Genomic DNA, 12,623 nt, shown 5'->3' on the forward strand with positions numbered 1-12,623 from the left:
TCTATTTCACATTGTAGTATAGTGGTTTGCGTGTTCAAAGAGGACCAGGTCTAGGACTGGGGAGAACGAGGTTCTCTCCTCTCTCAGCCATAAAGCTCACTGGGGGGCTTTGGGGCAGACACCATCTCTCAGCACAGCCTACCTCACAGAATGGTTGTGAGGATGGAATGGGCAGGGAAGATTCAAGTTTGTAGTCTTTCTAAGCACACACCACTTCACCGTCTTTTCGGTGCACTGTTGCTATCATGCACACATGTCATTGGGATAGATGGTGGATGCACTTGCATTGTTCATATTTTTCTTCCTCTTGAGCTGTGTCTAAATTCAAAGGGAGGCAGAGATGAACTCAATACTTCGATGCAACTAATAGGCATTGTCTTCCTCTAATATCTGACATTTTGTTTCTGCTCTGGTTTTTATTTATTCTCTCGTTGATCTCTGTCATCTTGCACTCAACAGTTTTGCAACATAGAAATAAGTTTCTTGTAGGAAACAAGTCATGTATGTCACAGCCCTAACAAAGTGGGCATTGCCTTAATAGCTATCTGTTCAATGGCGGTATTTTCTATTCCTGTAAATCTTGATGATAGGAATTTTTTATGTTCTCTGTGGTTATGTCTTTCCAGAGGTTTTCCCTGGTGTTCTTTTTAGGTCTGCAGATAACTGACTTCGCAGCATTTATTTTAAGTTTCTGAGAATGATTTTCTATGTCAGGGTTCTAGGTATAAGCAGCTTCCGCAGAGCAAATACGGTGTGATTTTCTACTTCATATGCTAAAGCTTACACACTTATTAGAGGACTATCAAGTGCCAGGATTTTATTCTTAAATCTCACGATGCACACAGGCCCAGTTAGGAGAGCCTTGTAACTTGTTCTCAAAGCGAAGGGCTAAACACACAAATTAAATTCCTCTGGTTTGTCTTTACCACCCCTAATCATAAACTTACCCTGTATTAGATTCTTCGGGATCATAAATATTAATCAGAAATCCACCATAAAAATATGGCAAATATCCTCAATCATAGTTGTGTTTCACACATTAGACACTTTTTCTTCAATCCTAATTGCTGTCAAGAGTAGAAAAAGCTACTTCATGGAACATTTCAGAAAAGGGCAGGATCTTGATTGGAGGATCAACACATATTTTCTTTTGAAGTGCTACTTTCTAAAACATTCCATACCTGAAGTGCTGTTCCAGTGCTTATTAACTATATAATTCATAGCATTGCTGTGAGGCTCCTAAAAGCAAATATAGTTGTTGCTAACCTATGGCAGGTCTGGGCATAATTAAATGCTTACAAACGTTGGAGTAAATTTTGAGCATCACCAGGGTCAGTGTAATAGTCCAAAATATTTAGCAGCAAGCCAGATCATTATAGATTATTCATTGACAGATCACATCTTACTTGCCGTGGAGGTCTGGTGTTTGGAAAGGAGGCTAGTAACAGGGATGGGAGGAAAGAAGCTTAGTTCTTCCTTTTTTTAAGTTATAGCAAAGTCTAAAGCAGGGATGGGGAATGAGTGGATCTCTAGATGTTGTTGGACTGCAACTCCCACCAGCCATCACCATTGGCTATGCTGGCTAGGGCTGATGGGAGTTGCAGTCCAACAATCTCTGGAGAGCCACATGTTCCCCACTCATGGTCTAAAAAAAGAATATCAGAGAGGAGGGGAATAATAAGGAAAGTGCTTTAACAGAGCAGCTGTTTGCTTTATTCTTAATTGTAGAGGGTCGTTTAATGGTAGACTAGAGACCCAAGACCATACGTGGCAAACTGTAGTCATCGCTCTTTGTTTTGCCTCCTGATTCTGTGCACCACTCAAAGTCTCCTTTCTGAGCTTCGCTTCCTCTGGAACTTTCCTTTCCCGCTCTTCGTTGTGAAAGAGAGAACAGTTACACTCTTCCTTTCGTAAAGCTTGTTTGCTTCACCTAGCCTGGTGCCTCTTCTGCTTCCTGGAACACCTCTTCCCTCAATGCCTTTGTGCTCCCCCACCCCAGTACCTGTTTCTCACTTGGCTGCCTGGTCTGTGCTTATCCTTCAGCCATCTTGACTCCCATGTTCCCTGTCCTTAAAGGTCCCTTCTGCTGCTCGGTATATCTGTGACATCAGCACAGCTCAGCCAATGGCAACAGAGGAGTCAAAAGGCAGTATCCAATGCAGCACTACCACTAACATAAACTATGCTGCTGCTAGCGTAAGTGACCTTTACTGCAAAACCGGTAGTGTTTGCTTGGCACGATGGGTTTCACTGGGAAACCCGTTGCGCTAGCAAGCACTGTTGGTTTTGCACTAGAGATCGCTTGCACTAGGGCAACATTGTTTACATTCGTAGTAGTGTCACACTGGAAAACGCTCCCATCTACAAAATACATTCCTCTTAAAATTCATGTCTACATATTTCCTGAAAATCATGCTTGCTCTTGTATCTGTAACCAAGCACGCTTGTGTAATTTCTACCCTCCAGCAGTGCAAACATTTTTCCGCTTCTTGTAAAGATGTCTGGCCTGTTTGTCAACTCAGGACATTCTTGGATGTTTCTGTGCAGAAATGGTTCATATCGTAACATCGTACTAATAATTTTACTGGACTTTGTTTATCCAGATGTTTGGAAGGATGGGTAGAGAAAACAAAAATGGTCTTTCTCTCCCACCACATTTGCATCCAAAAGCAATGCATGCTCATTGACAATCACAGCTTCTGAAACCTGCCGGAGAGCTATCTTGGGATTTTGCAGCACAGGAATGTAGAAAGCTGCCTTATAAGGAGTCAGACTGCAGATCACTCACTAGCTGCGGCTGTCTAAGATTTCAGGCAGGACTTTTCCAAAGGCCTACTTGGAGAGGCCAGGAATTGAACTTGGGACTGTCTATGAGTAAAACATATGCTCTAGCACTGAGCTACAGCCTATCCCAATTTGCTGTGGCTTTTAAAAAGAAGTAAATAAATTTTTTTAATTTAAAATTGGATTTTTGTAAATAATTACATAGTCTACCTAAGACTATTAGGCATAATTATTGACAATGGAACCTCCATATTAAAAGGCAGTGTACCATGGAATATCAAATGCTAGTGACAAATGAGATCTCTGTAGCTATCCTCCCTTGCTTGTGAAAGGGTGCAGCTAGCCATGTCAAGTTAGCTGCACCTTTTAGTCCAGGAATGGGGGATCTCCAGTCCTCTGTCCCAATTTGGCCTCAGGCAAATCACCTCTCTCCCCAAGTCTCACTCACTGAAGCCTACGAGGCATTGGGAAGGAGGCAGGGAGAGGAATCCCCTTACTGTGCTCCTACTTGGGAGGGGGAATGACACACTAAGTGCTTCACTCAGTCTGTCTCCTCCACAGTGGGGGAAGGCAGAGGGTTGGCAAAGCTCTTGCCTGTCTGTACCCAATGCAGAGTAAGACAGGAGGAGTTTCTCTTGCCTCTATGCAGAGAGAGATAAGAGCAATTGCTCCCATCTCTCTCTCTGCATGGAAACATGGAAAGAGACAGGAGCAACTGCTCCTGCCTCTTTCTGCTCAGAGAAACGGATGATGTTAGGGGATGAAGATTCTGGACTGGGGGCAGTCCCCCGACACCATCCAGCTGCAGGGGGCTGAGACAGGATGCAACCCAGACCCTGGGACGAAACAGTTCTCCGCCTCAGCTTTAGTCTGATCCAGAAAGGCAACGTGAACATTCTTCATTGGGTTGTTGTTCATGTTCCTGAATTTGGAGATATTACTTAATTCTGCCATGTTTGTAAACTAGTACAAAAGGAAAGGAAAGATCATTCTTTCAAAGATACATAGCTTTGACTTGCCTGTGACAGAAGCTGAAACTTACAAGCAATGGCTAGGTTTCCTGTGCGAATAGAATAAATGGATTGTGTTAAAACTGGCTTCCTTGTGAGGACAGAGTTAACAGTAAGGGTTTATTAGGATGTTGCAGAGGACTGTCTAGCTATTTGAAAGTCAATCCGGACTTTCAGCGTTGACTGAGTTTCTTTGGTCTCTGAATTCCTTACTTCCATCAAGCCTTCCTTGACTTATGTGTAGAGAGTGAGCAAGGGACCATTTGCTGCAAAGAAATAATTTGGAAAAGACAGGCTACTCTTAGGTGAGGCTCCAAGTGATGAGCAAGAAGCATTGGGATTAGAATTGGCACAAATTGTCTCTTCTTTCCCTGTCAAGAGGTCTGGTGGAAGCAAACATGCCTAGAAAATTGATAGTAAATTGGAGTGGGATTTCAAAGACCTGACTCCAGAGCAGTTTGCTGGATGACAGAGTCGATGCATAATGTGTCTGTCTTGTTGGTCACTCTCCCTTCTGCCTTTCAGCATTCCCCATCCTATCTTCCTTGTTAAAATTATCTGCAAGTAAAACTTAACCACGGAGCAATTCCCAGCCTTGGAGATTATTGAGATTAATACATGGTATATGGCTTCTGCCTCGTATTAAATTACTTTGGTGCCAGTTGCATCCCTCCTGCAGAAGCTTCTGCATTTGCTGTTTCCCATCTTCCATTTTAATAAACTGTCACCATTGTTGTATGACACCTTTTTCTTTCTTTCGAAAGCTCTTGTATAGATTCTGGTTTTCAGCTTGTTAATTCTTGCATGTCCAAGAGGCAGTGCTGCACAGGATACATTTGCGTAGGTCCAGTGGGGTGGAGATGATTAACATTTCAGAAGGAACCCAAGTTTTCATTTAATTCAAACTTCCAGCAATAGCTTTTTAAATTCATCTGAATTCTCAAAAGAATATTGCTTACACGGAACAGAAGAATTAGAAAGTACAACTTAATTCAGTTATACAAAGACGAGGTTGTTTCAGAAAGCAATGTCAAAATGGATGTCTGGTTTATATGTTGAAAATTGCCATTCCCTTCCAAAATACTCTTGTATATTAATCTTGTCCTGTTCAAGCAGCATCCTTGTTATGGGCATAGACTAGGGGAAAATGTAACCAAGACCTAAATAAATAATGAATTTGCAAAAAGATGTTAACAGTCTATTCAGCTCTGTGCAAGACAAGAATTCTTGTCATTTTCAAACAGTACCAGTAAGAACAAATACTCATACAAGATTATTACTATCTAGCTAGGGATGATCAAGATTTTTTTTCAGTCCACATTTTGAAGCAAAGTGATGTGATTCACACCTCCTGAACTAATGTGCATATTTATTTTATTTATTTACATTTATATACCGCCCCATAGCCGAAGCTCTCTGGACAGCTTACAAAAGTTAAAACAGTAAACATTAAAAAAGTATACAAAATTTAAGAATCATCAGAAACATAAAAACAACAATATAAAAACAACAGTTTTTATCAGAACGCCTTTATCTTTCTGACTTCGCAAGTTCTCCCAATTTTGCAATACAGTCTTTGGCTTTTAAAATTACCAAAATACATATAGAGGTGTGTATTTTACAGTAAAAATGCATACAAATGTGCATTTTATGTTAAAATGCATATAAAACGTGTACAAAAAAATGATATTTTACAGTAAAATATGTACGAATTGTTGTGTGGATCCCACCCCCTGAAATAAACATAGTTTAATGCAGACATAGGATGGAACAGAGTTGTGAATGAACACATGCGAAACTGACGTGGACCAAAAATAGACTGATCCATACATCTCTATTTCTAATATTACTCTGCCTAGATCAATCTTTTTCAAAATCTTTCTGTAGTTTAAACTGACATCCCTTGTATATCTGTCTGTAGCATGTTAAAGAACTGAAAGAGCACAGCTTCTTCTCTAACCCACCTTCCTCTGCCTCTCCCTCTCCCCCCATCAAGCTTTAGAAATCTACTCTCATTAATTCCATCATGGGATTTCTTCCCAGTTGTATTTGGTTGAAATAATAATCTAGGAAAAAAATATTCAAAAGGAATTTCAGAACAAAAAACCTAGCATTGGCTATGTGGAAATTTATGTGTGCCATAGTACAGCAGGAACGTTTTTCCGCTCCTGAGTTCCACCAGCACTAAGATAGCAAATCTTACTTCCTTCGTCATCTTGAATACACAGGTCTTAGGGAAACTGCTTAGGACCTGTCCAAATGGTCTTGATATCAGAGCTCATAGGTAGTAAGTGTTTCTGGTCCTTGCAATCACAGTCTGCGGGATTCAGCCTACACTGATCTATATCACTGAAAAGGGCTGGAATAGGACCAGCAAGGGAAAGGATGCTTTCTTCTCCCAGGAAACGCATTGATCTAATTGTTATGTGTTCCTGCACCCAAACAGGAATGTGGGGGCTGCTCTCCAAATGTGCCATTAGGACACCTACCTGTAGTACATGATGGTCCCCCACCCTGGTTTATTTCTGGCTAAGCAGAGCATCACTAAATTTTCAGTGAACTCAGTAAACATCTAAAACAAGTAACTGGATTTATCTTAGAATGGTGCTGAAACAGTAATTTGGGGAAATTATTAATGCTACAAAATGAATTTGCATTTGTTTTGCTCAACGTGCTGTCTTAAAAGACCATCAACTATATTGTATATATATGAGGGAAGAAGTTATTTTCAAACTTGTGATTTCCAAGCTTAGAAGTGTCAGTCACCATCCTGGTCTTGAAACTTCCACTTTAATAGAATGTTTGAGATATGGTTTTCTGTTGCAAAAAAGCACTCTTTCCGCCCTGCCCTTCTTTCTAGGAATTAGGATGGTTGTAAATTCTGCTGCCTTGGTTCATCATTTTTACCAATACTTTTGCTTTGCATCACCAATTCTTTCACGTACTTGTGATAGGAACAGAGAAATGCCATTTTTTCCCCTCTTTAAAATGTGAGCAACATTTCTTGTATCATATATGTCTTGAATAGAAGAGTGGTTGAGATACTAATAGAAAGTGTCAGCCAGGTTGGTCACCGGTGCACCTAGCGGTGACTATATTACGCCAGTCTTAAAATCTCTTCTCTGGCTGCCAATTAGTTTCCGGGCGAAGTATAAAGTGTTGATTATCACCTTTAAAGCCCTTCATGGTTTGGATCGCCTTCTCCCGTACAATCCGCCCCGCACATTCAGGTCCTCTGGGAAGAATTTACTCCAGCCAACAAAAACAAGGCTGACAACTATTATCCAGAGGGCCTTTTTTTCTGCCACTCCCAGTTTGTGGGATGGCTTGCCAGGAGAGATTCGTCAACTTAACAGTCTTCCAGAATTTAAGAAAGCCATAAAGACTGATCTCTTCCGGCAGGCCTACCCAGTTGAATTTTAAGATGCCTTTTTTAATGGTGTGCTGCTTTTAATGATGCACTGATTTTAAATGTTTGAATTAGTTGCATGTATTTTATGGTGTTTTTATTTGTGTTGTACCCCACCTCGATCCAGAGGGAGAGGCGGGTAACAAATAAGTACATCATCATCATCATCATTATTATTATTATTATTATTATTATTATTATTATTATTATTATTATTATTATTGTGGAAGTTGTCTAGTTTGCATGTGTGCGCGTGCGTGTGCCTAACTTGCCAAGTGTGAGGGATTTGGACAGTAAAGATGGAAAATGCAGGTGAATGAAGTTACAGGGCAAGTTCATGCCAGTCAGGAATTGCATGCACTTCTGAGTAGAGTTAGAAAATAAGGAAGGAGAAAGTAAACAGTAATTACCTTCTCCAATACAGCGATGACCTGCTGTGGCCTCCAATATTGTAATGACCTGCTCAATTATCCATTGTGGGGACAGTGAGCTCTAAGCTTTCATTAGAATGTAAGCCTATGCGGCAGGGTCTTGCTATTTACTGTTTTACTCTGTACAGCACCATGTACATTGATGGTGCTATATAAATATATAATAATAATAATAATAATAATAATAATAATAATAATAATAATAATAATAATAATAATAATTAATGAACTATGCTGCAGAGTAACTTTTGTGGAATAACATCTTGCCCATGTTTCCAGGCATTTGTTTGATTAATAGACTTGCTTAGATTTTAGTTTGTGAAATCGTAGCGCTTCACAGTTTTTAAAGGGGCAGATTCTCCTTGAACCATCTTGTGACCCTTATATCCTAAACATTTATTCTTTTGTCCTGTGACATCTTAGGGTTATTAGGGCTGCTGCTATGGTTGTGGGGCTTTCTTCGGTCACTCTTCTAAATAGAACTCTTCCCCATCGCACCCAGCTTACTATGAACAAGAATTGGACTGTTGCATGACACCCAAAGAGTTCCATCTTCATAAGAGAATTTTTAAAAGCCACATACAATGGAATGTAAACTTTTTAGACCAGAAGGAAGGGTAGTGAACCAGCACAATAGTGGGGGGATCTGATAGGCTCCACTTTGCCTAAAATGGCAAACAGCAGCATATTCTCTGGGTTACAGTAATATTTCTGTTAGATCTCATTGCTTTCAAAGAACAATTAGCCCCCTTTTTCAATCAAGGAAGGTGTTAAGTAATTCAGGGGCTATGCCAGTCCCCTACTGTGGGAAATCACAAGAAAGATGTGCATAGAATTAATGTTAAAAGTGGAACAGATGCTCAGTGTGGTGTCAATACAGAGAAGCCCTAAAATAATTTTGGTCTTTAAGCTTTGTGACTGACTTTTGTTTTGTTTTTTGTTTTGTTTTCTGGGACCATTTCTGTTTTTAAGACTCTCTTAACTGATTCCCCCCTTCTTCCATTAGGAAATGGAGAGCTGAGCAACAAGGAGTTTGTGGCCATTATGAAGCAGAGGCTTATGAGGGGCTTGGAGAAGCCAAAAGACATGGGGTTTACGCGGCTCATGCGGGCCATGTGGAAATGCGCACAGGAGACTGCTTGGGATTTCGCCATGCCCAAACAATAACTCCAGGCCAGAAGAGAAGGCCCGGCTGCAACGTACAGATGAGGACCATGGATTCTGCTGTGTTGCCTGTACATGATAGGTAGTCTTCATAGTAGATGCTCCGTGAATGAAGGCCTCCTCTGATGGAATAACAGCATTCATTGCTGCACAGAAAATCAAGCCCTGGAAGGCAAAGACTGTTAACAGCAGCAAATTTTCCTTTAAAATGCCTTTGTCTTTTAACTCAGCAACTATTTCCCTCATACACACACATACACACACACACACACACTTTTCCCCTGTGTTCTCCTTAGTTTTTCCTTTTAATCTCTCAGGAAGAAAACAAACCAAACCACCAGAATAATTAGCTTTGGATATTGTAGCTGCTTTCTCTATCTCCCCGCAAAATGGCTGAGCATGGATACTCCAAAGAACAATATTGCTTGCATCAGTAGCCGCCAGAATTTTAAGTATTATTGGGGCAAATATGCTCATCAGATTGACTGAGCACTTCCTCCTGTTCTGCTTCTGAAGTTGATATGGAGTTTTGAAAAAGGAGAGGCAGACATCAAACTTGTATTATTCTTTAAGCTGTCCATAAGTTTCAACGCAAAATATGGCCAGTGAAAGGGGTGGGGGCTGAGTGTGAAAGAATTTGCGGCAACAGGCCTGTTTCTGCACGAATGTCTGCCTTTTCTCAGCGGTAGTGGTGTGTACTGTTGGAGAAAAGTATGAATATGCAAGACTGGGACAAATCTGGTTTAAAGCATTTTTTTTGCTTCCTTCCACCATCCCTTCCTTGGGATTCCTCACTTGCATGTGTAATCCAATGTATATACTGTAATTTTGTCTCTTAATGAGAATGTTAGCTCATCATGATTTGTTCTTCCATATAGTCTTAAAGCTGCTCTTTACAGAGCTCTAGAGTGCTTGTAAAATATTACTTCAATTATAAAGGTTCCCAGCAAAACGTTAAACGCTCCTATGTCGTCTTTCTTTTTCTGGGAAGCCTCATGAATTTAACCAGGTTTGACTTTCCGTTGGCAGCAGGTCCATAAAATTCAGTTGTCTTGCTGCCAAATGGAAAAGGGGAGAAGGGGTAATTTGGGAGAGCTATTGGCTTTCTGGGTTTATTAGCTAACATTCCCATTTCCTTGCTACTTCAGAAAGACAGGAGACAGTGAGCTTACTTTTATATGTCAGCATCCCTGAAATACTAAAAACCCTACATAGAATTTTTATTTATTTTCATTAATTATTTTTGACGTGAAATAAAATACCTTGTATTTCTGCTTTTAGTCTTATGAAAAACTTGCAAAAGAACAAATCTAACCAGAATTAGTAGTAAGATTTATTGTCAAATGGGCTTACAGGGTTACAAGCAAGTTCTAATTTTTATGGATACAGAATGTGTCCCTCATTTTAAAACAGGGGTCCATACTAGCAGTCTCATGTTGAATGCTGATTTAGACATCTCAAGGGTTTCATCCAGCCTTCCAATCCCAACCTTCCTGCCCACTATAATAATCTGTCTATCATTCCCGTACTAGACTTGCTCCATGATTGAGACTCGTGGAAAAAATGTCTTTCTTCTTGAGCAACCTCCAGGTTGACATAGGGTTTTGCTAAAGAGCTCTATTGTCCAGGTACCTTATTACAGAAGCTTGGATAAGTGCTACAAGAAAGTCGCGCTGGAATAAATAACACATTTGTTTAAAAGCCAGGTGTGGGTGTGGGTGTTGCTTAAAAGCCGTGGGGGGTGGGGGGGTGGGGTGGGGGGGTGTATTCAGTTTGCCCCTTATCATTGATTTGTTACTGGGGATTTTTTTAATTCAGACACCACTTGTGATTGCTGAAATGTTTCAGGAGCTCTTGTCATTCATAGAAAAACTCAAGTTCAGTCAGTGACGCCTACACATGCTAGCAGCAGTACCTGGAGGAGTAAACATGCTGTGCAATACAGGCCTCTCAGCAGTGCCCTGAGTTTCAAAGAGCCCTTTCAGCTGTTCAGTTAAGCAACCAGACTACTTGGCAGGTGTTTCTTCCCCTGAGGGGGCACGTGGCCTCTCAATATACTCCACTGCTGAGATAGAAGATGGATGTTGGAAAGTGTTGATTTCCATTGCCCTGGCTCTCTCAATCATTACCAGTGTTAAGAAATAGAATATGTCACATGCAGATGCACCGAGTGCACAGAAAATGGAAAGGAATGACATGGAGGGAGGGGGAGGCAGGACTGGTGTCAGGCACCGAGGGAGGGGACTGTGACGACGCCACCTCACACACAAGGCTTTGATGCGCACACCTCCCTCAGGCTAAGCACCACCACTTAAATACCTGAGAAAGGAGTAAAAACAAAAGTATAACCTTTCCCTTATAGCAGAGGGAAAAGGTAAGGAGATTTGGAAAAGGCTTTTCTGTGAATATAGCAGGCTGAAGGTTTAATGTAATGTGTTTATTTATGAACCAATAGAGCAGGAGACACAGCCAAACTGACATGTGGTTTTATGGTAGCAAAATAAATGAAATGTTTATTGTTGTTTACAGTTCTCTTAGTTCCTTCAAATTCTATTCAAATCCTGCCTATTCTTAAGAATTCTAGTAATAACAATTCCAATAATAACAATCCTTAGTCCTTATGATCTTATTTTCACTCACTCCTCACACAACTCTTGACAAGAACACACACACAGCTAAACACATCTACCCTCCAAACCCAATCACCAACCGAACACACTTCAGACCACTCAGCTCCCCCATATATATATATACTACTCCCCTTTCCACAGCATCACCAGCCACACCCACTCAGTCCAAAATTCCGTACTCTCTAGACATATCCAGACATACCTAAGGGAATAGAAATGTGGGTAATGCCACAGGGACCTATTGAGGGTGTCTTGCCCAAGAATCCTCAAAAACCTGGAGCAGCACGGGTCCAGGGGGAGAAATTCTAACCTATGGCTGCGAGAGCTGGACCATAAGGAAGGCTGAGCGAAGAAAGATAGATGCTTTTGAACTGTCGTGTTGGAGGAAAATTCTGAGAGTGCCGTGGACTGCAAGAAGATCAAACCAGTCCATACTCCAGGAAATAAAGCCAGACTGCTCACTTGAGGGAATGATACTAAAGGCAAAACTGAAGTACTTTGGCCACATAATGACAGGATACCCTGGAGAAGAGGCTGATGCTAGGGAAAGTGGAAGGCAAAAGGAAGAGGGGCCGACCAAGGGCAAGATGGATGGATGATATTCTGGAGGTGACGGACTCAACCTTGGGGGAGCTAGGGGTGGTGACGGCCGACAGAAAGCTCTGGCGTGGGCTGGTCCATGAAGTCACGAGTCGGAAGCGACTGAACGAATAAACAAAAAAAAATATGCTTCTTCAAAAGACCCCCACCCCACCCTTCATAAAAATTCAAACATGCTGCAGATGTGGGTTGCCTTCAGTTGTCAGCAAAGTAGTGCACATGCCTGAACTCTCTACCAGCTGGGTTGGGAATTAGGCAGAAGGGAATCGTGTATCTTGCTGCTTGCTGTCCTTTAGTTTGAGGCCTGAAGTGAGGAGTGGCTTAGATCCTAACAACGTGCATCCTCTGGTGCATGTTCTCCCCATTAGATCCTTTAAACTACAGGGCCAGGAAGAGGGGAGGGGTGACCTCACTCACACTTTAAGCATCATGGGGGAGAAGGGATTAGCTCGGAAAGAATGTTCATCCTCCAAGGCCAACCACAACCCTCCCCACTGGAGATCTACAGTAACCCCTCAGCTGAAGCTGGTGCGCCACCTGGGATGTTGCCAACACAGTCGGATGTGCTTTGATTTGTGATTCAGCGCCATTGAGC

General features: G+C 41.4%; 1 protein-coding gene across 1 annotated transcript in view; it reads left to right on the forward strand.

The window, feature by feature from the left end:
* Window positions 1–10,072, forward strand: part of MICU1 (mitochondrial calcium uptake 1) — a 170,675-nt gene extending 160,603 nt beyond the window's left edge. Inside the window, exon 12 of the mRNA XM_063132984.1 lies at window positions 8,641–10,072. Within this exon, the coding sequence (XP_062989054.1) occupies window positions 8,641–8,801 (161 nt within the window). The 3' untranslated portion in view covers window positions 8,802–10,072. The remainder of the gene's footprint in view (window positions 1–8,640) is intronic.
* The last annotated feature ends 2,551 nt before the right edge of the window (window positions 10,073–12,623 follow it).

The sequence above is a fragment of the Elgaria multicarinata genome, chromosome 8, assembly GCF_023053635.1.
Source record: "Elgaria multicarinata webbii isolate HBS135686 ecotype San Diego chromosome 8, rElgMul1.1.pri, whole genome shotgun sequence".
In the NCBI taxonomy this organism is placed as follows: domain Eukaryota; kingdom Metazoa; phylum Chordata; class Lepidosauria; order Squamata; family Anguidae; genus Elgaria; species Elgaria multicarinata.